Raw genomic sequence first — 23,275 nt, 5'->3', positions numbered from 1 at the left:
GGGCATGAATCTGGTGCTGAGTATGACTGACTGACTGTATTGGTACATGCAAAATACAACAATATTTGCGCTCTTCATTATTTTAAATGACACCTGATTATTTCAAAATCTATCTAGGGCTAAAGTTAGCTCTTTACCCTTTGTTCTCCAGCAGGAGGAAACCACAGCTATACTAGCAACAAAGCTGATCCCTACCTTTTAGTCTACTGGTGTAATTTTTGTCCTTTTGATAACTGTTAATACATATATTTGTAAGACACTTGAACTTACTTTTTCCAATGCATACTGAGATGTAATTTGGAGACTTACATTACTCTTTGATACTTCATGGTAAATCCAAACACATGACCTTAATGGCTAGCACAGAATCATCTGAGTTTGTGACACACTACTGCAGGCTAAAAGGTAATTTTCTCACACTTGCTGGTACTCAGCAAGCAGGTTGTTCATGGGAGATGGAAATGACCTCTTGAATAAAAGAGGTGGTTTCAAAAATTGTCTTAAACTGATTATTCATGTACAAGATGCAGCTTTCCCTCATAGGTAGAGAGAACTGTTCAGTCCCTAAGGACTACAGCCATGTAAATGTTTTATTCATGTCAGTTATTCACATAAGTGGGTTTCACTTTAGTGTGTAACACAAGCCAGCTGGTTTGCTTCTTTTAAACTCTGATTTCTCATGCACTTCATATTGCTACACCCCCTTCAGWGATATTTATGGAAATTTCACAGCAAGCTGTCTCAAGCTTATGTGCTATTAAGATGCCACTCTGGGGTGTTTACTGCTTTAGACTTATAACATACAGATTTATGGACTCAGCTACTTGAATGCCCAATAAAACTCATTGGAACTGAAGGGACCTATTAATTAAAAGAACATTTGACTGTCTTTAGCATATTGTAAAACTTCTGTGGATTTAAACAGAGCCATTGCGGCTTCTATATATCCTCACAGCAAAACTGCATAGAAAGAAAAGCGGCAATTCATATACAAGATGAGTTTAATTGTGGCCACATTTAGGGAATTATAACATATTTCTTAATTTTGTATTTGATTAYATACATTGCAGAGGGCTAGTGTTGAAATACTTTTCAAACCCCTCATGGCTTTGCCTGTTAAAAATACCAAAGAATGAAAGAACTGAAATTCACAGCCAAAGAGTACAAGAAGGTTACAGTATTAGTACCAGAGCTGTAAAGTATAAACTATTCTGCTAATCCACATCTAAACAATTGGATTAAATCTTACTGAAGAAGATCACCTGCTAAAATGTACCTCAAGCTAAGTTCTTCCTGGAAAAGGATATTTTCAATGTGAGGCAGAATGATCATGTTGAAAACTCTTCCAATTTATGTCAGAAACAAGGGATTTTCACTACACTTGCTCCTTGCTCTAAATAGCTAACTTTCTCAGACCACCTTTAAACATATTATAAAGAATAGCAAAAAGTATGATTTCTTAAGCACAGAAGAAGCCTTTTACTCTGTACAGACATTTGGAAACAGTCACGCAAGCAAAATAAGGAAGTAGGTAAAAGGAATGTTAATTATTATAGTCTCTTACTGAATGCTCAGTTAAGTTAATTCTAACAAATTCAAGTAACAACTGTTAGCAGTTCTTGTCCCCTTCTCTGGGATTATAACAGATAGATTTTCCTCGCCTGCCATGAAAAGACTGGCTTGGAGGACTTCTTAGGACAGATTACGGAAGATAATGATGGCAATCCTGTGGCTCTATCTAGGAACACATTAAGAAATACAGAGGGAAAAACATTCTGAGTCAGTAATAATCAAACGATCAGATATGCAAGAACTTCTAAAAAAAAAAAATTGTTCAGCCAACATCTGTAGTTTCAACAAGGGGGGACAATATGATAAACTTCGGATGCTTTCTGCAAATTGGGCTCTAACCACAGCTGAGATTCAACCTTTGCACTTTGAAACTTATTGTCACATTTGCAGTAGTTCAGCCTCCAAGTGCAGCTCTTAAAAGAAATTTCTCAAGTATATTCAGCAAACCTAGTTTTCTGCTGAGTCACCAAGATAAACGAGAAGCATAAGAAAAAAAGCAAAACAAAATCAGAAAAAAAGGAAAAGAGGGGAAATCTCTCTCAAATGTGATATTTCTTGTATTTTGTTGTTAAATTTTATTTCCTACTATTGCTACATGAGTCTCTTCAAGTGCAGTTCTTAATTGCACTAGTATAAACCTCAAGTAATTGTAAGTGATTTACCCCAAACAGAATCCAGCATCCACCTCAATCTTCCAAATGTACTATACGACTCCACTTATCAACAAATGAACAACTCCTTTTAGAGACCAATGGAACTGTGCTCTATTTTAATAGCTTCTTCTGTATTTATTTAAATTGCTACATAATTGGCTTTTTGGAGGACCACATAATTCTTTTTAATTTCCTAAGTTATTTTTCTGCAATATTTTTTGGTATAAATCCCATGTAGTAACTTACATCTGTCTGAAAATAAAAGCCACCCTTTGATTAGAGCTGGAATGTACTATCATACATGGTGTGTTTGAAAACCTCTGTGGAAAAAAAACATGTCTGCTTTAATATATCTAGCTCTAGGCACCATGGGGTTAGTTAAGGACAACAGAGCAGCCACTTTGGGGGAAAAAAAAMCCCAAAAACCAAAAAACAAACCCTGCTTTTCTTGGCTGCCTAATGCACAAACTTCAATGCTTTTTACGTGACTTTGGTAAGAGTCTGGGATTAAAGACCTATTCACTGTCCTTCCTATCTTTCAGGAGACTTTGTGGAAGTCCACCCCCAAAATACCATCTTCTTACATGYCAGCTATAAGAATTGAACAATATGTCAACTGCAGTAAATAGAAAAGCTAGTTATTAAACAAAGGTTCATGATATATATATAATGGAGATGAATTATAATTTTACCCAATTGCTCCAATCTATAAAAAGAAAATAAAAAACTATTATATGGATGAGACTTTCACTATCTTCTAGAAAAAAGAAACAACAATCTCTGTCCAATTCACTACCTGAAACTTCTGGGAGACATAACACAAGCTCCTTCTTTTTAATGCATTTTTCCTCCAGAATCAGAGACCATAATTAAAAATAATCTTTCCTTTCCTATAGTATTCAACAAATTCCCACAGCTTTTATCAAGTAGGTCTTTGTAAAGAAACCATCAATTCTCTATCTGCTGGACAGTAACAGGATTTAGATCATATTACACAGTTTGTATTCAATTAAAAATAATGTAATCTTATTTCTTCATCTGTTATATATAATGAATTTGTACCACTTTTGTTTTTTCTAGTCTTTCAGAAAAAAAAATCATTGAAGATTTTTTTTAATTAAGGAAAGCCAAAAAGCAAATAACAAGAAGGTCCCAGTCACAGTGCTTTRTATTTTTTTTTAATCATTAGTTTTAAAGCTTTTGTAGAGGTTTTCTTTGTGCTTTAGACACTGTGTTACTGTAACATGTTTTCAATGTTACCTTTCCTCTATTCTCTGAAGAAGACGACTATATATATAYATATATATTTTGTAAAATATATTTGTTTGTAAGATCTTCTAGATAATTATAGTTAACTCTTGACAGGGATGTATTTTTGTACCATTTTTTTGCAGGACAGCATAATAATTGCTCACTCATGTCAATGTGAACATTGTTAAGCAAAATTCACTTTTGATTACTCTGAATGTTTCTAATAAGCCACTTACAATGAAAGGTATGACTATATCTTTGGCAAAACCTGACAAATGTACAAAGGAAACCCCATGGACCTGTAGCTATAATTTGCATAGGGTAAAAATTCAAAATTAAAAAAAAAAGATTTAAAGAATGTATTTTAGGAAATATCAGTGTGAAAAAAAAAAACCTTTTTTAAAATGGCTTGAACTGCTAGAATTGCGTATGTGTGACTGGGGCTTTTAGCATAGTTAATCCGTATGTCTTGACAGGTATTTAATATATTTAGAATATGAAACAAGACTTTCGCAACAAGTATTTCAATGGTATTACTTACAGAATAGAAGGAAATTATAATGTGTAATGTCAATATTCTGTGAAACTCAAGTTAGTGAGCCTATGATTAACATCTTAAATGTAAAGCATAGAGTATAATGACTTTTGTCTAAATTGATGATATGGTAGTTGGGCTTGTCTTGACCATTTACGAATCTTAATTAAATGTTTTCAGTCCTTTTCCTTCACCCTCTTGCAACAACAAAATGACTTATTTCAAGATAAAGGAGCAAGATATGATTTCATGAACATAATGTTATCTTCTGATACAACCACCGACAGTATACAGATAAGAATGAATTTGCTGCTTAAGAGGTTCCCCATATATAAGCTATTTAGGGCTGGAGGTAATATGAAAACTAGTATTTCAGTTATTATGCAATGGATACTATAGATTCTGAGGTACGCTTCAGAGGAGTACAGACACGGAAATCCAGATTCTAGGTCAACTGACATATTTGGTGAGATTGCTGGTCTTTGTGTTTCTTAATGCTACAATGGGAGTGAAATCCCAGAAAAAAGCAGACTTATCTTCTAGAAAGCTAGCTGTTAGAATTTTTCCACTTCCCCCAAAATATATGGGCATTTAAAAAACAGATATACCTGTAAACTTTTTAGGGTATGAGATTTTTTTTTCACATCTTCTGGGTCCATTATAGGRCCAAACATGTAGTTGAGGCACATTCTCAACACTGTACACTGGGATTTTTAATGACATCTGAAGGATTTAGTTATATAGCTCTCACTGAATTTCAGTTGACGTTTTTAACTGAAAGTCCTCCAGGATTCTTTGGACAGTGCAGTTACAAAATACAGAGAAGAATATGTGATGTCAGTATAAAACACATCATAGCTTTGTTATTTTACTAAATTTTCTGTGATTCTAGGTTTAGAAATACTTTTGGTTTGATGGGTTTTTATTTCTCCTCCAAGCTATTTTCCCCCAGAAATACTCACTTGATGAAGTACTTGATTCCATCTGCTGTATAAGCTTCTTCCCATCCATAAGGTAAACCTAAGATGRAATACAGAAATAAGATGTCTCTCGAAGTCGGGAAGCCAGAAGGACCATACAGTTTTGAAACAGTGTCAATTAGAATATTGTCACTTCAAACTGCAAAATACAATCCTGATTTTTGGGYTTAGTTTGAAAGTCCTCTTCATGAGGAAGATCAGTAATACTTTTAGTAGGGTACTATGCTATAGCTCTTAAAAAATCGGTTTTCATGGGAAATCTTTACCATTTTTCTTACTATCGGTTCCACACTGTTTGCAGAGCTTGTAAAGCGCTGTAGAAAGCAGCATCAGTCAACATGCAAAAATGCTCCTGATGTATTCTTTTATTATACATGATTTATGTAATGTACATAAAGGAAAGTGCAAGGCCCTAAAAACAAACAACCCCCCTCACAACCTCCTCCTTTTTCAAAGGCTAGAATCAGATATAAAATTAACATATGCATGAAAAYTGTTGTTCTTGTGCTTTAGCTTGACAGTCATCTGGAAATGTTAGTGTCTTAGGACTACTTTTTTTCACGTTACAATATMTCTCTAAGATCAGCTCATTAGAACCATCTGTGAGCCTGCTTTAGATTTAAAACTTTTATTTGGAAAATGTGCTGGACTGCACACAGCATATGGTCTTTTAAAACTTCTTTGAATGAATGCATGTCCTAAGTGCACTCATTTTTTTTTAAATCCGCTCTTAAAACACATTTTTTTTTCTCCTATTGTGACACTTTCATCTCTAGTGTTGTCATTACTTCTTAAAAATCTATGAAAGGGTGACTTCAGCTCTTAAAGAGAAACAGAGTCCATTGGAGCTACAGAGTCATTACTTCCAGGGCACAATAGATGAGGAACAAACCATCTGAGAGGTAACTAAGGCTGAGAGGCACCAAACATGTCTACTGATTAGGCCAAAATGCCAGAATTCAGAAAGGTAACCTGAGAACTGGTACACRCAGAAGAGTGTACTGTTTAGTACAGCTCGAAAAGCAAATCTGATTGACATTTTTTTCCTACATCACCTTTACCTTTTATCACTCGCTTATCTCAGACTTCTTCCCATTTTCAGTTTGGCACAGATCTACATAATCTGCTTCTCAAAATATGCCACCTATTACATGGCATACTTTGAAAAACCTAGTAGGTCTGAGAAAATAATCCACAGCCACTTCCCTTTAAACACAAGGTAGTTGCTGCGTAACAGTTTTCAAGATCTGGCAGCTATGAAAAAAGGAAGAAAGAGTAATTTATGCTTTAAATGTGCTAGACATGATCACTAGATTTTCCTTCCTCTCCTGTAAAACATAGGAACTTTATTCAAAATGGAAATTTTCTAATGATTTTACAAGAAATAAGATTTCATCCTTCAATTGCTGGCATCTTCCCTGGTCTTTTCTCTTTCCTGCATATGTCACCATATGCAAATACAAAATACAGGACAACGAATTTGAAGGATCATAAATGAAACCCTTGTCTGATCTCTGCTAACACTTTTAGAATTCTGCTACACATCTTCCATTTCATTCACAAGGGATAGTTATACTATTTTTACTTACAATTTGACTAAGATTATTTCATTTTTTCTTGTAAAATGAAATGAAAAATGATATGGAGGTAATGATAATTGATTCTCTGTATTCTTAACCATAAAGGACTGTTTTTTAAAAACTGAATATATTTGTCATCCATACGTGAAACATTGTACTTGTTCTCTACTGCTTTCTCTACTCCTTCTTGATTTAGCATGCATCAGATAATATATCCTATTCACTCTTTGTATGCTTAAAAACTCCACCTACATCAGTAATTTTGTCTTTTATTTTCCACATTTTCACTCCTTCTCCACGAGTCTTTCATTAGTGTTCCCTTCGTTCTTTTTCTTCACTGGTAGATTTGTACTTGCATTTCTTGATGTTTACCATAGTAGCCAAAAGACTCATGTTTTGCACTGTATTTCCCTAGACATCATCACTTTGTTCAAGCTCATTTTCCCCATGAATCATGCATAAATTGATCTACTTCCGAGTGCTGTATTTTCACATCCTCCAGGGCCGGATTTGTTACCTGTCCTATAGCTTGCTTTGGAAGACTACTAAGCTTTCACCTGGAGTAAATAGGAGGCAAAGGAGCTCAAAAAGTTAGAAATATAGTCTGAAAAGATACAGGATTTAGCCCACAGCTGCAGTTTAACATTTCCTACATATTTATTATTTCCTCTGTGAAGTGCTACATTCTTTGATAAAATTTCATAAATAATTTATCTTGGCTGCAGTTGTCTGCATATATCATCTTTAGAAAAAAAAACATAGTATTCAAAAATAAACTTCAGCAGAAAATACAAGGCTTTTTACTAATCAAATATTTATGATTAATTATCTTTTGCAAAGAAAGTAGAAGGTAACAGTGTAAAAGTACTTAACAATATAAAAGAGGTAGAATACAGTCCAAAGTACTCTTTCTCAATGTAGAATAGTCTCATAAGAGAGGGCGTGTTAGTGAAAATGCATTATCACCTAACATTATTTTGTTCTGAGCGTATGCATTTCATTAGGGTTAAGGCAAAGAAGATGTGTATAATTCTATGTGAAAAAGAAAAATAAATCTGCAGTGTTTCAATATTGTTGCAGCTGATATCAGAGCAGCAAAGCAGTCTCCCTGGTGACTGCTTGCCTTCTCAGCTGCAAGATGTCTGCTGTGATAACCACTGTTGTCAAGTCAATTTTACATAAAGCAGAAAGAGAATAAGAACAGTAGACCTAACAAAAATTTCCCAGCACTTCAGAAAGCATGGCTCTCGTTGATTTTATTTATCACTTCTCCTTAGGTCAAAGAAAATGCCCCAAGAACGACATTTGATTGGTTACAATAAGGAGAAAAACAGAGAACATACGGTATCATAAACTCATACGAAGTGACATCAGTTTAGGATTTTGAGCACCACCTCTAAGAGAGGATGCATACACTCTCTCCCATGCATCAGCAGGGCCCTCCTGGAATAAAAGCTGCAGACAGTGTAACCAAAAAGTATGTCACTACAGGAAGAAGGAGAAACACAGCTTGCTTTTGTGACAACTGCCCTCAGCAACGTTTAACAAACGTCTGCACGGTCTGAGAGCCCAAGGCCAACAGGCTCATTCAGTGCAAAACAGGCTATTTTTGAAATTCATGACCAAAACATTAGAACTGTTCAACTTTAATTTGCACTGTTTCAGTGTCTGTTTTAAAAGCAACTCCAATTCATTCCTGTCYTGACTGAATTGAATCCTGTCTTGATTGAATTTCCTTATGTAGAAAGAGCCTAGTTTTACTAGGCAGTTATCAAACCTATAAATAGTGTAGTGATGTAGCTTTATTTTAAATAAGTCAGTTTAAAAATATTATTTTAGAAAAAGAAATATGGAGATGATTAGATGAGACTAAAAACAGCAGATCCCACAGCACGTACATTCAGTTGAAGCAAAATTGACACATATTTCTCTAATATCTAAGCACTGCAGTCTAAGGGTCACATTCTTTGACCATTAGCAGAAACAAAGATGTCTGTGTCTCCATATTCYTTTACCTAGCTTGACTTTTTCAGTTATATTTTTCTAAAGTAACAGTGCATGGTCTATCTCTGAACTACCTTTTATTTACCTCCTGATGATTTATCTATATTTAATGTTAGAATTCTCCAAAACGATGTTTTTGGAAAAACAGCAATTATCTGTTAAAAGTATTTCTGATAAATTTGCTAAAGGACATTATAAATGATTTTCTCCTTTGTCATTTGATAAGCGAGATTTTGAATTCAGATCCCTTTTCGAAATCCACGAATTCAGTAATACGCTGTTATCAATATTTAAACCTTCCTCATGTGGCTTCAGTAATAATGCAAAATTCATTTGCCAGTTAAGATGCTCAGTGATACTCAATGCCTTTGCCTCTTCTCTTTGAGCTATCTAGACAATTGCAGAGGACAGAGAGCTGAAGACCCTAGTTGCTAGTTCTGCAATGTCTAGTCTTGGGCTCCTGAGGACTACTGGAATATGGGAATATCCCAGTATGAGACTGGAGACCCAAAACGATGCAAGACTGGCAGAGGAATTCCTTGGTGAGCTATGCAATTTGACATAGCTAAAGCAAAAATCTGTGGAGAAATATCTAACCCTTTGTCATGTATTCAGTTGGGTTTAGGTATAATATCACACTTTATTTTGAGGCTGTTAATAATATATACTGTATTCTATTGCTTATTCTTGAGTTATCTGTAAAAACTCAGGTTCAATTAAAAAGAGCTTTCAGAAGTGAGTATTCACTTGTGGCATTTGTTTGTGTGCCAYTTTACTCTTTAGACCCTTTCAAGTGCTCTTCCCACAAACAAATGTATTTCATCTAATGAACAAATACTCTAAGGGGACGTTCCATTCCTTTCTTTTGCATATCAAATTCCATTCTAAAGAAGTCATCTTTTTCTTTTGTTGTTGGTGATTTAATAAAACAAAGATGGAGTAGCTACTTTTCAAGTGGAGACATCTGGGAAATACTAGCAACTGAAATTTATGCTAATTTTGAATATGGTTGGCAGATTGGCTTCTCTCCCTTCAGTAATGTTCCTAGAAACTGTCCTTCAGAAAAAATATTTTTCTTACTTTGGATATTCAGGGCATGATGAAACATGACCACGCACTTCCCCATTTCCTATTAATCATAAGCTATTGACTCATCTGTGTTGGCAAACTCATTCATYTCTTATCAAAACAATAATGTCAGATCAGGTGACAATTAAGTGTCAGATTTATAAAAAAAAATTTGCTTCTTGTGCTGAACATTTGGAAGATCTTGTTTTTATCAGAACACTTGATTATATGATAAACTTTAATGCCTTCTATGGTAATTTTGAAATTACAAATTGTTATAGTTTTTTTTCCTTTATTTTAATACTTGCTTGTGAACAACTCAATAAAAAAATAAAGCTCATTAAAAATTATTAATATTTTCCTTTCAAATAAAGTTTTAGGTACTGAGAGATCCAAGCAATTTAGGCAATTATTAAAATGAGAAGGGAAATGTCTAGCTGASGCTCATTTTTACCCAGGCAGGACATTAGTAGTGGAAGTACAACAGAAGTACACTGCACTTAACAAGGGCAATAAAATACTTTCTTCCACTTAGCTGATGGCAAACAAATGTGTATAACCAAATTATACAAAAATGGCTGAAATCAGAGCTTGCAGTACATACTTTACAATAACTTTGCTAACTTTGCTGACTTCATTTTAAAGGGAACAGAACGAGTACAGCAAATTAAGTAYTGAGCTGTCTGCATCACCAAATAGATACTGCTCTTTTAAGGTACACTGGAGAAGATGCACACATTTGTGAGAACAAGGTAAATAAGCCATTAGCAACTGACAAACAAACAAACAAAYAAAAATCAAACCCTCAACATTTCCACCTTTTTTTGGTTACAAAAATAAACACTGACATAACTCTTCCTTTTATGCCAGTCAAAAATGAGAGAAGATTCATRCCATTCATTACATACAGTCATAGGCAAGAATCTCTGCATCTACACCAACTATTGACTGCCAGCTGGCAGGTTTTTTTTTTGGTGGTTTTCACCTGCATTGCTTCTCGTAAAAATGCCACTGGATGTCCAGTCATGGTACTGTAAGAATACAGTCACCAGTCCACCAAAATTCTTTTGTTTAGTATGATTAAAGCATGTATCAATAAAGGTGGAGGCACTAGAGAAAAATCAGAAAAATACAGAAATCTATCTCCTTGACAGGGAAGGCTGCCAAGAGAACAGATCATACCAGTGCTCCTTATCCTCCAGTGGCTCCCACCTGCTTTAGTTTGTCAGTTCAAAGATTTTTTGTTTCTTAGTATTAAGGCTGCAGTGACAGAACCTCAATTAGTGACACAATAAGACAAATACAGGATCATATAGGTGGTAGCGCTCCTGAAAAGGTCTTAAAAATGGAAGCATGTCGCCTATTACATTCTTTCAGTCTTACACATTAATCAAGTAGCAGCTTTTTTAAAAAATATTCTGTTCTATAAATTAATTGCCGGCTCGTTTCTATGGACTTTCAGTATTCGCTGTTAATGTAATGCTGCCTATTTGTGATTGGTCCAGAATGCATTATTTCCATTGCTGATCGAATACACTCCAATTTACAAAGTAATTTTGGCGAAATATTTGCATAATTTAACTTCAAAATCATTTTGTTTGTAGCTATAAGTCTGCTGATGAGAAGACAGGGAATATTATGTATTATAATTATAACGTATTATAAAATTATAGAAATGGCCTATAACTGGGGAAATTATACAAATGCCATATATGCATTAGATTTTAATACCGGTTCCTAAGTTCCTCCATATGTATGCTAAGAAAGTTTAATTCATAGAAGAAAAATACTCCCCTTGGGAACATTCTTATTCTGAATTAGTACAATCCGTTCCTCTCTGATTAATCTCGAAAAACAGTCTTACTGCAGAAATTCAAGGCTCTGCCCACAGGCCATGCACCTGGACCACCTAATTAGGACCAGCCTGGAATACCTCACTGTATGGACCACCTCTAAACCACTGCTTTTTCTCTCAGTTTCCCTTCTCGCTTCCTTCCTTGATTACTCTCTCTGTCCTGGAATCCATCTGTCTCCTCCTTTCCTTCCTAGATCAACTTCTCTTGTCACCATCTATTGTGCTATCCGCCCACATCCATCACTGTCAGCTCAYATTGCTCACTGACGCATGTGATTGTTAAATATAAGTTTAATTAGAAAGCATACATTGGTAACAAATTAAAATGACTGTCTAAAATTAGAACTGAACAGAAATTGTCTGAGATTTAAAAAGCAATACTATTACATGATATGCCTTTCTTGCTAAGTAATATCTTACTTGTATGCACCAGTGATGAAATTAAACTGCAAAGGGGGCTGGCATGAACCACCTACAATTAAAACACAAAACTTTCTGCTGAGCTCATTTCACAGTAAACACAGACCACAGTTAGTAATGATCAAATACTCTTGAAGCAAGAATGCATGAATTGAAAATATATTAATACAGCATAATACATGTTATATAATAAAATATATTAATACATAGCCTTGTGGTCTAGTTAAAAACCTGTAGCTACACCTAAATAAAAGAAGTGTGATGTACAGACAGACATGACTTTAAAACCAGCAAGTTCTAAAAACTATGACAAAATTCTTAGGAGACGAGGCCTTCTTAGAGACCGTTTTTCCTTTTTGTTATAAATCTGAAGAAAAATAAATCCTGTGTGCGCCTAAATTAGCATAGTTTATCTTACTATTCCTTTAACTGTAAAAGATTCAAAAGCAGTATCTGCAGCAATTACTGACACAAGGCACAAACCCCATACATAACTTCCAGTTAACAATATACATGCTTTATGGCACAAGGTAAAATTTGGTCCTCTGAGGCCGGAAATCTAGTATGAGAGTTATGCACATTTTATACCTCATTTAGGTCTCCTTCATAAGCAGCAAGCAATTATATTTTTTCTTGCAAATCCTCTTAAAATATACTTTTGAAATCTTCCTATACCACTCTTGGCAATCAACTTTCTCTCTACTCCCTTCCATCTAAATTATCACACTTGTGCACCGTGTATGTCTAAGTAACTCTGCTAGCCCTCAGCTTCTCACTCCTACCCACTGCAAAAACAGTGAAAATGTGACAACTGAAGGAACTGACAGAAGAACATACCATCCTTTTTATACAGGAAGAGCACTGACAGCTTGAAGGTATATTGACACTCCAGGCAAAGGTCTGACACCCCCTGCTAGATTTAATCTAGCTCTTCTAGGGTGCTGATAAGGTGTGTAGCCACAGCAGCATTAAGTCAGCATTAACCGCCCAGAAACATGCTCAACTCCTTTAGTGTTTTTTGCAGCCTGTGGTAAGCTCCATACTGTASTGGCTACTTTATTTTTTGGTACCTGAAATAACAGGAGACAGTCACTCCCTGACTGGCATGCAGACATACATACCCACAGACAGACATCTGCTTACTCACCTCTCCTGAGACCCAGGCAACTGTGCCTGAACCCTGCTTGCAAAACTAGAGAAGAGGGATGAGAGCCTCAGCCTTGAGTCTAAGACACTGGTCAAGGATTCAGGACGGCGAGGTTCTACCCTGTCTCACCTGTTGATATTTCCTCAGACTGGGAGCAATTTGTATCTCCATRATACAAAATTTGGAGGGTATTTTTTCCCCCTCATCGCCTCATGTCAGGGATTTCCTAGCATTCTAAGATTCTAATCTAAACAGTCCCATCCTCTCCTCGTATGAGATGCTCCAGTCTCTCAATTATCTTTGTAGTCCTACGATTCAATGTAATTGCTGATTCCGGACAGTTTTGACTTCAGTCTCTACAATTGCCATGAGCAAGTACAACTTGTATGGAAAGAGGCACAAAGTTAATTATTTTTTTCATAGTGGGGCTAGAACATGAACTGAATAGACTCTTACATGAATGTGTCCATAGGTCTTTAAAGGTCTGCTCTTTAATGAAGTCTTCCATCAGAGATGTTGGAATTGGACCTAATGAGACTGTACTAATCTTATTAGCTCATCTGCATTTTAAAGTATAATAATATCACCTACCTTTTTTCATTATTAAGATGTTTTGATTTGAAAGTCAGGACAGACAGTGCTTATTCAAAAGCTGACTCATCTTTTCTCATTAAAGGTAAGTGAATGGAGAGGGAATAAATTGCTTTTTCTAGCCGCAACAACAGGGTTCTGAAATCTAGGTCACATTAAAGAACTGCYTTAAATATATGTTTTAGACATTGAACTGTTTTTTTTTTTTTCACTGTGAAACATCACCAATAAATTCAGTAATCAAAGAATTAGTTAACAACTTGTTCATAATTGATACTTAAAATATTTTTTTGTTTGGTTAGGTTGTAAAATTATTCTGGCCGTACAAATGTCATCTTTTATCTAGCATCTCTACTTGTCCATAACTGCAAGTGGTAATATTCTGATTCTTGGCTATCAACCACATAAGCTCTGATTTCTAAGTCCTGTAATAATACCCGCAATTAAGACCAATTAGTTGAGAAATGTTACTCCTCACTCACATTCAACAAAATGCAGTTGTAGCCCAAGTACAATATAATTTGGGATAATTTAAGAATTAAAAGCCACTTGTGAAAGAACATGTCTTTGAACTGTCACTGAAAAACAGGATTAAAATTTTATAAGATCTTCACCAACTGGATCAAGTGTTTGAAATAAATAGGATGTAATWCAATAAAGACAAAAGCAGAGTACTACTGTGAGGTACAAATAATAAGATGGCACAAAACCAAGTAGGGGATGGCTAGCCTGTGGTTCAGCAGAAAACACTCTGGAAGTTCAGGAAAGCACAAACTTCATATGAATCAGTAACATGAAACTACRAGGGAAATAAAACACTATCCTGGAACATATGAGTTGGTGTAATATATGAACTCAAATAAACAATTCCATGGTAGCAAGGTACTAGATTTGTAAACTTTTGTGTAGTTTATATTACACGAGACTTTTTCTTCTACTTTGCATTTGCAAGGCATTTTTAGGTCTTGTATTGATGGAAGTAATGTATTTTGATCATATTATGTACCAACAACTCTTCACTCCTCTACATGTTTTTCATTGTAAAATCAAATGAATCCTGGCCAAAGAAATAGGCTTTATAGTACGTTTCTTTTAAGCATGCCAGACAGCACCTGAGCACTCCCATCATCTCCATGCCCCTAAAAAACAACCACCCAAAACCCAACAACTTGAAGCTGCCACCTTTCTTATACACTACTAAATGCTGATGTGGCTTTACTGGCCTTCCTTATCTAAAAACAGTGGCTACAGAGTTTCATAAGCACCGGCACCACTATAGAACAATAAATGGTTTCCTTGTATATCCAATAGCTGTTTCAGCAATGATGATGCCACAGCCCAGTGTTTTTTTGTTTGTTTGTTTGAGTCAGAGATCACTACCCATCCTCAAAAATTCTCATGGGTTATCATAATCAATTTTGTCTTTGAAAAKAATATAAAAGTACTAACATTCCACAGACAAGCTGTGAATGAGTTGTAACAGTCTTGTGGCTCAGAGATCATTGACAAACTAGTCTGGATCCCATAACTGCAGTTTCTTGATTGCTTTAAAATATGTGTATAACCATGAAGTAAAAATTATTTCAGGTACAGAGCACTAAAATACAGCATTAAATATATAGTATCAAGATACAGCATTCACAATAAAAAAGGCAAGAAAACAAAAGCAATAAAACTTTTTTCAAAAAAAAAATTAACTAAGTGAGCTGTCTCTATTTTCTATCCTTCCTCATTAGTCATTCTCCTTTTCTAACAAAGGAGGATGTTTAAGAGGAGAAGATGGCGCAAAGGCGCTGCTTGGCACTGCCCCGCAGTTACAAATGACATTTTTGTTCAGTGAACATGGACTGCAGAAATGTAATATAAACAGTAATGATAAAACAGACACACTATTTTTAAAGTGACAAACTTGACTTCTTTAAGAATGTAGAAGGATATCATCTATATTGTTAACAGATTTCAGTAATAGTAGGCTGTTTTTCAGAAAGACAAAAAGGTGCTGTCAGGATTTCCTATTGGTATGATATTCATCTAAACACATTTTTTTTTTTTTTAACTCCTTGCCCTTCTAAAAATAAAGGTATGAATCATTTAGCTGYTTTATCATTGAAATTTCTCTGTAAAATGGGGATAACCTTACAAGGTGTACAAATGACACAGTGCTGATGTAAATAAAGCAGATCAGATTACAAACAGACTTTAGTCTCAGAGGTCTTTTCCATCTCATTTCAGCCATATCCAAGCTCCACTTTAAACTTAATTTCCATGCACACTCATTTTAACCTCTTTTATATTGGAAATATTTCAACTATTATATGCCATTAAATTTCTGAAGTGAAACATTTCTTTATTGTCGCAATGAAACATTTTAATGTCTTTGAACTTTTTGGAATTACAGTTCTATGAACACTGTTGAAATTATAATTCTTTGTTCTTATTTACAATGTAGACAAAATTGGAATTTTAAATGATTTACAGAAAATTCAGTCACTTTCAAAGTCTTGGTTCAGTGAACATTACATAGAATAAGCTTTTAAATTCTAGGATATGCCCATGTAAAACTGAATATCATTTTTTTGTTTGTTTATCCTTCTTGAAGATTATGGGAACAATTTTTGCCTCTGTTACGCAACTCTGAATTTAAATATTTCTGAATATATAAGTTGTTCACCTTTGGATTTCTTCTTATGATCCAACCTGCAGTGTCTCTAAAAAGTTATYGATAAGTATCAATTATTTATGCAGTATTCTCGTTTTCAGATTAAGGCAAAAATTCAACAATGTCTACATTACAGGTCAAAAGGGATTCAGTTGTCTCACATATATTTGATTTTATGAATTGGTACAATTCAGCTGAAGTCAAGGGTTATTCTCAGTTTACATCACACTAAAGATGTAAAAGAAGATTTAGAAAGTTTGATTTCAATTCCCAAACCATATTCTTTTGTTACATTAGCTATGTTTTCAGAGCAGCAAGGAAATGCAAGCCTTCTGCAATTTAACCAAAAAATATTAAAATTCCTTCCTACCTTCAGTTTAATTTTTAGACAAAATCTCTCTATTAGTTTTATGTTAACCAATGTTTTTGCAGAGTGTCACTCACTTACAATGCCTGGCTGATAGCAGGGGCCTATAATACCGAGTACATTTCAAAYTGGTTTTGAATGAGACAAAGCTGCTCCCGGTTCCTATGATCAGTATGAGTCTGTGATTTTTTTTCTTTTGAATTGCCAGCTGAGAAAAGATTTAACAGGGATTTAACAGTGAAAAGTTAATTTAACACTTTAACATTTTTGCTGTCTACAAAAATGAAATTACCCTCCCATGAAATACTTCTGTGCCGGGGGAAAAAAAATAATAAAAAAAAATCCTCAACCTTCAAGGACTAGTAAAATTGTAAAATATTCCATYGGATAAAACAGTTGATAAATTGTCTTTTGGGACAACTCACCTCTTTGTTGCTGTTGTTGCTGAAAGCTTTAAGGGAATAACGCATTTTCATGCAGTATTTTAATTTCACCAGAATAGTATTTTACTAATGGAAGTATTGTCAGAAAGCATTTATATTATTGAACATAACATCTATATCTTTTAAACTTACAGCATTCATTTGAAGATTATTTCTCCTTTTGCTAGTCAAAAGCTATTACAAAGGGGAGCTGTACAAGGTTGGGAATATATTATATAATTTAATACGTCTTTTCTATTTCTGATTTCAGCAATCCTCTGAAATATTTATGGCCTCGCCAGAACAATGAATACATAGAATTCTCCCTTTAGTTATCATTATGCTGCTCCTCCTCAAGCAGTTCTTCCACTAAGGAAGAAAAGGTGTATTTCCAGTTCATTAGCTGAAAATGCATTAAAGGTATACTATCTCCACAATGCGGAATTGTCCCCAGAAAGATGATCTTGCAGGAAACAGTTTTCTCCCTCTGGTACTTAAAATATAAAAAACATACAGCAGCATGAGTTTCAGCAAATGTTAGCAACCAGAGGACATTCTCAGGGTGAATGGAAGACTTGTATTTTGATCTCTGTTGATTGCAACTTTTATATCACTAGCCCGRTTAACAAAACACTAAGATTAGCTAGGGTGTGCCTACCCACATTACAATTATATCTGTATTTTGACGTATACACATAAATCACAGCAGGGAGGAATCACCCCATGCTTTCATGTCAACTTTTTCAGAACTCTTCTGATGAACTACAGCCAAATAGTTGTACAAAATTACAGCCTTACCATACAAATATCTTTAATCACAATAACAAAATAGTAATAATACATCTGGCATTAATCCTGTTGTGATAAACAAACATATCAAGGGTGCAATGTATAAGTGAAAGGAATATTAATTTTTAACAATGTTAACTCTCCTCAAAACAACAAAATGGTTTGAAAAGATATGCTACTCTGCCTGCCTTATAACTTTGTTCCACCCACACTCTCAAACAAATGGGAAGGTATAGCTGAYGGTTTGCTGAATACAGAATGACCCTGGCAATTCATTACAATGTACTTAAGACAGACAAAATTAAAGAAATGGATAGTTTCCATATTGCAGCTGTTAACAACCAGAATGCAAGACCTTTTCTGTGATTCAAAACATCAAGAGTAACTTAACTATCATGAGATGAGGCATTAATGTGTGCTGACCACCTGCAATTTCCATTGCTGTTTTTTTTTTTAATGGATAATAGGAAAATAAATTCAAAAATCRGGCAGCTAAACCTCTACCTGTAGGATCCTCATAACTGAATATGTTTATACATAGTGACTAGCAAGATCAACATTGCAACACTTAATACAGTAAGCAGGATTTTTGAAAGACCTGTTAATTTCAAGATCATTTTAGTGAACTTCAGCATGACTGCCGTGTGTCATATTTCAACCTGACAACAGATTAAAGGAACATGATGATGTGAGAAAAGGGTTGAAGATGCACTTGAGTTCCTGCTGAGCAGAGAAGCAAGCTTTATAGCACTTAATGGGATACTGATGACTGGAATTACAGCAACAAGAGCAAGATTGTATTTTGGATAGAAACTGTATTTTGGCAGAATGAGAGGCAGAGTGAGAAATCAGCAGACAAAAAAAACCCCCTGAAAGCTGCTTTAAAGTAGTGTAGGTTTCAAAATGACTACTGCTACTCTATCATAAATAAATATGTATGTTCCAGGATTAATTATATTCTGGACATTATCAGTATCAGGTAATTTTTTAAATTTTGTAATAGAGAAGAAGAAAACAATTTCTCAACACTTTTGAGCATGACTTTCATCATATAGATTACTAAGTGCAGCAAGCAACTACTTTTAAATGCTATAGTTCTTCACTGAGGCATTATTATTGTTTGTATGATAAAAGTGCTTTTCACTTTTCTTTGTATCTTCAGGAGATGCTCGTATTCTACAAAGCAGAAAGGCCTCCCAGGATTTAGTTTAAAAATAGCTAACAGTCTTCAAGAAGATGAAGAATGATGATCTTGACTATGCTGTTTATTATTGTTTTATTTGCATTTCTGGGTCTTGAGGATCCTGTGCAACACGATTCTTTTTTTTTTAAGCAGAGTCCTTCCTTAAGGAATTGCCAAATTGACTTCACATAGTTAATGTCATGCCATCTACCAAGCTGAAAACTGATCTGCAGCATGATCACAAATTAGGCTTAGAGATTTTGAAGAATATACTGAACTTTAAACTTCTTTCCTCAGGCAAAATGTGATGCTATTATGCAGGAGGAGGACAATTTGTGTGGCCAATTCATACATATATCATTCTGTCCTGGATGTCAAGGATGTTCTACAACAGAGAAATCAGTATTCTTTTGGAACAACTTTGCACAGCCTTGTCTTTTTACCCTAGACTTTTTTCTCCACAGGTATTGTCATGAAATCAAAAAGAGAAGATAATTTGTTTAGGGCATGTTCCTTTACTTAATCTTGCATAAAATCAAGTAAACATTGGAAAAGAAGATTTATTCTGAAAGTAAAAATATATCACTATGGCTGTCTGTCAACATTTTTATCTAGTCAGCAATCTCAAAAATATGTATTCCAGTTCTTCAAGATTATAGCATTAAAAAAAAAAAWGTTATAAACACCTTTCTGGAAAAAAAGAGAACCTTCATTCTTCAAATATATTCACTATACCTGTTTTTTCTTTGAAATACAACATTTATGAACTGGTATATCCCTAAGAGCCCTCTTTCTGGGACAGCTCATCTGCTGTCCACACGGGAACATTTTGTGAGAACATGGCACAGAGCAGTGCAGACAGAATGCCGTTGAACAGTTACTCTGCCTTAACTGCCTTTTTTTATTTTTATTTTTTTTTCTCCTTCCCTGGGAGAGCTTTAAAGCTTTAATCTCATACACAAGCTCGTCAGAGCCCAAGTCTATCTGTAATACTCTCCACATCAGAATGAGCCCAGAAGGATGACGTTCAATCTTTAAATCCTTCTGTGCAGAGCTATTTTTAAACTCTCAGGATCATAAAATGGGTCCACGCTATGGCTCTAGAGCTTTCTAACTTGAACTCCATCTATTATATTTGACATGACCACACATTAGACTTCAATTGCAGTTAAGACTAAAGTGAGGGTTGGACTAGGTGATCTCCAGAGGTCCCTTCCAACCTTACCATTCTATGATTATATGATTCTATTCCTTGCGTGATTTCCTTAGTGTGATAGAAACAACTTAATGGGCAAAACACTTCCACTGTTATTGGTGGAAAACCAGTTCCCCCTCTCCCGGCCACAGCTATTCTGTTCATCTCTTCTAGTCACTCTAATTTTGATTTTCTGGACACTTCTGCACTTTTTATCTTTTTACTTTTTCTCCTGCATAAAGTGTTTGATATAATAAAAAAAATGCATAAATAATATCAAGTAAGGTATTTTTCACATCTTGAAAAGATTCCTCAACAAATGTATTTATTCAGTCCTCATCTAAACTAATTCTAAAACAACGAGTAAGAAACTTTTGATACAATGATTATTACCACTGTAATTCTCTGACTCGCCAAAAATTTCTGTAATGGGTTGTGGCATCTGCATTTTACTTTTGCAAATGAATCCATCTAAACCAGATTGGAACTGACTTGTCCTCTCACCTGTAGGTAAATATGATCAAAATATCCAGCCATTTCAATGATCTGAAGTTTGAATTCTATAATAAGGCACAGTTTTTTCTCAGATTTCCAAATGCATATAGTTTATTACTGTAACTGGTCTTGAACAAGCATAATTTTCACCACTGTGCACAGATTTCTGTTAATGACCTAACTGAGGAAATGCACATATCCCCAAATGAAACTGCAGGTTCCATTTACTCCCTACAGTGATAAAATCTTCCTTAAGATACCGTGTTCTACGTATGTTCATGTCTGCTATCTTCACTGTCTTCTGGTGTCATGAATGATTTAGTTTACCAGTTCACATCCATTTTTTTTAAAAAACTTCTCTGCTGCTGAATTGATGCTAGATTTAGAAGCTGTGCAGGATTTGTTTCCTTAAAAGAAATTTCCTGATTTAAAAACTCCTCTTTAACAATAATACTCAGATTTTCAAAGATTCAGAAAAATCTTTTCATTCTGATGCATCTTTTGCAGCTTGGAAGAGGGATCCATATCCCTCTGAACACAGAGGTGTGGTCCAAGATACCGCATTTTAAAGCCTTTATTCTGAAAGTCTGCCATCTCAGCTGAATTTATCACATGGTTTTTGTTCAAAGCCCATCAAGGTCAATGAATTTCGGATTTCAATGAGTTTCAGATGATGTCTTTGAGTAAGGAAACCCAAGTCTCTAGAACCCTCTGTGATGCATACTTCTGACTTTTTTTCTCCCAGTGTTTAGAGCAACATGCTGTTAAACTAAGTCACTGGTATGCGTTTTTGGAAGAGTGATGGATGCTACTGAGCAGAACTTAAGTATCTTTTCAACATTACACTTCCATTTCTTCCTTTTACAATATGTTTGGTAGATGAATACCTGTTGATGAACCTGAAAGTAGAGCGACTGTGCAAACAACAACAGAAACAGAGGAACAAAAGTAAACAGAAAAATTGGATCCACTGAAATAGCACTGTAATTCTAAATGATCGGTTGTGCGGCAGCAAAACACTGAAGTCTCGTATTACTATCCATTGGCTTTGTTGCACTCTATTATAGGTGAATAATTTAAGTTTGTATAGCAGTTATTACTTACCTAGTTAAACTTTCTAGAAGAGGATAAAATGGATTGTATAGCTCAATTTTTTGCTCTTTCAGCAATGCCTACCTACTCCTAGTTTAAACCTCAAAATACATATTTTCTTTACTGAACCACCGTATTCTTATAAAAAGCTACTAACACAAGAAGAAGAAAAAYGTTTTTTTTCCTTTGGATTAATATAAGCAGTATAAGCAGGTGAAACTTTAAACTGAAAAGAAACAAAATAGTATACATGCTATTAAAAATAACATAAGGAATTACCCAAATACTTTTTCCTAGAAGAGTATTTATGATCCCAAATAATTCTGTGACTTCATTTTAATTCAAAACATTGTCTCTTACAAATACTAAATTTCTTTTTTTTCTTTTTTTCTTTTTTTTTTTTTGTTTATACCATATATTTTCTGGGAAAGTCTCACTATAATTCATTACATGACCTTCAATGAATTAGCAAACATATCCAATTTATTTAAATGAGGTCATTATTATTACTCCCAAGTCACATTGGCAATATGCATGCAATAAACTACGTTGGCATATCTGCTTATAATTAAGGAGGAAATACCTTTAATATTTTAAGAAGGAAAAACACTACTAACTCTAGACAGATATTAGTTTTTCCTCATGCTACATTCTGATCCTGGAATGAAATGAAAAAAAAAATAGCGTGAAGAACTTCTACTGGGTGAAGAATACAACAGAAAAGTAGCCAAATCACTATAAGAAAACAATCCAATTGCAGGAGAAAGTTCTGACTGTAGGTACGGTTAAAGTTAGGTTAATGTAAGGATTAGGGTTGGAACAACCAAAGAAATAAGACTTTTATCAGCATCATCTCTTTTCCTGCTTCTATAGATCTTTCAGCATTCTATAAGACTCTGGACCCCAAACCCAYACCACAGTTCTAAACCAATCCAAACAGAACCTGCAGTTGGGATCCTTTTCCTGCATTTGGAAAAAAAGGCAACTCCTGAAATGCTCTGCTCTTAGTTAGTAAGAGGCTAAAAATTTGACAAAATAAAGAAGTACTTATATGTGCAAATACACATGTATACACTCACAATCTACTTCCAAAACAGCCCGGACAGATTTGGCAAGGTCTTTGGCTTCCACTGCAAGAGCTGTTGTGACAGTAGGTCCAGTCCTTCCCAACCGTGCAAGAAGTGCTTTAGTAGACAATGTTGTTCTTCTGTCACTGAAGAACARAAAACATTGAATGCTGATTTGAAAGATTACAAAAGAAAATGTTACATTTAATATAGTAAACCTGTGTTTCTAGGTTGGTTTTGGTCTCATTCTATTAACAAAAAAGATTTTTACTACCAAACTGAGGAGTTTGTGTTAGAGGTAATTCTCTCTGTATAATAAATCTATGAGCAAATTTCAATTAAAATAAAAT

General features: G+C 34.7%; 1 protein-coding gene across 6 annotated transcripts in view; it reads right to left on the bottom strand.

Annotated features, from left to right (window-relative positions):
* The window catches only part of STXBP4 (syntaxin binding protein 4), a 70,958-nt gene that overhangs the window by 11,264 nt on the left and 36,419 nt on the right, over positions 1-23,275 (bottom strand). For all 6 annotated transcript variants that reach the window (XM_085304627.1, XM_085304629.1, XM_085304630.1 and 3 more), the window contains 2 exons: positions 22,938-23,071; positions 4,974-5,031 (listed from right to left, as the gene is read on the bottom strand). In XM_085304627.1, the coding sequence (XP_085160753.1) occupies positions 4,974-5,031; positions 22,938-23,071 (192 nt within the window). The remainder of the gene's footprint in view (positions 1-4,973; positions 5,032-22,937; positions 23,072-23,275) is intronic.

This window comes from Rhea americana, unplaced genomic scaffold, assembly GCF_003343005.1.
Source record: "Rhea americana isolate MKP2758 unplaced genomic scaffold, rheAme1 scaffold_21, whole genome shotgun sequence".
NCBI classification, from domain to species: domain Eukaryota; kingdom Metazoa; phylum Chordata; class Aves; order Rheiformes; family Rheidae; genus Rhea; species Rhea americana.
The sequence above is the reverse complement of the archived record's forward strand: the minus strand, read 5'-3'. Positions and strand labels throughout refer to the sequence as shown.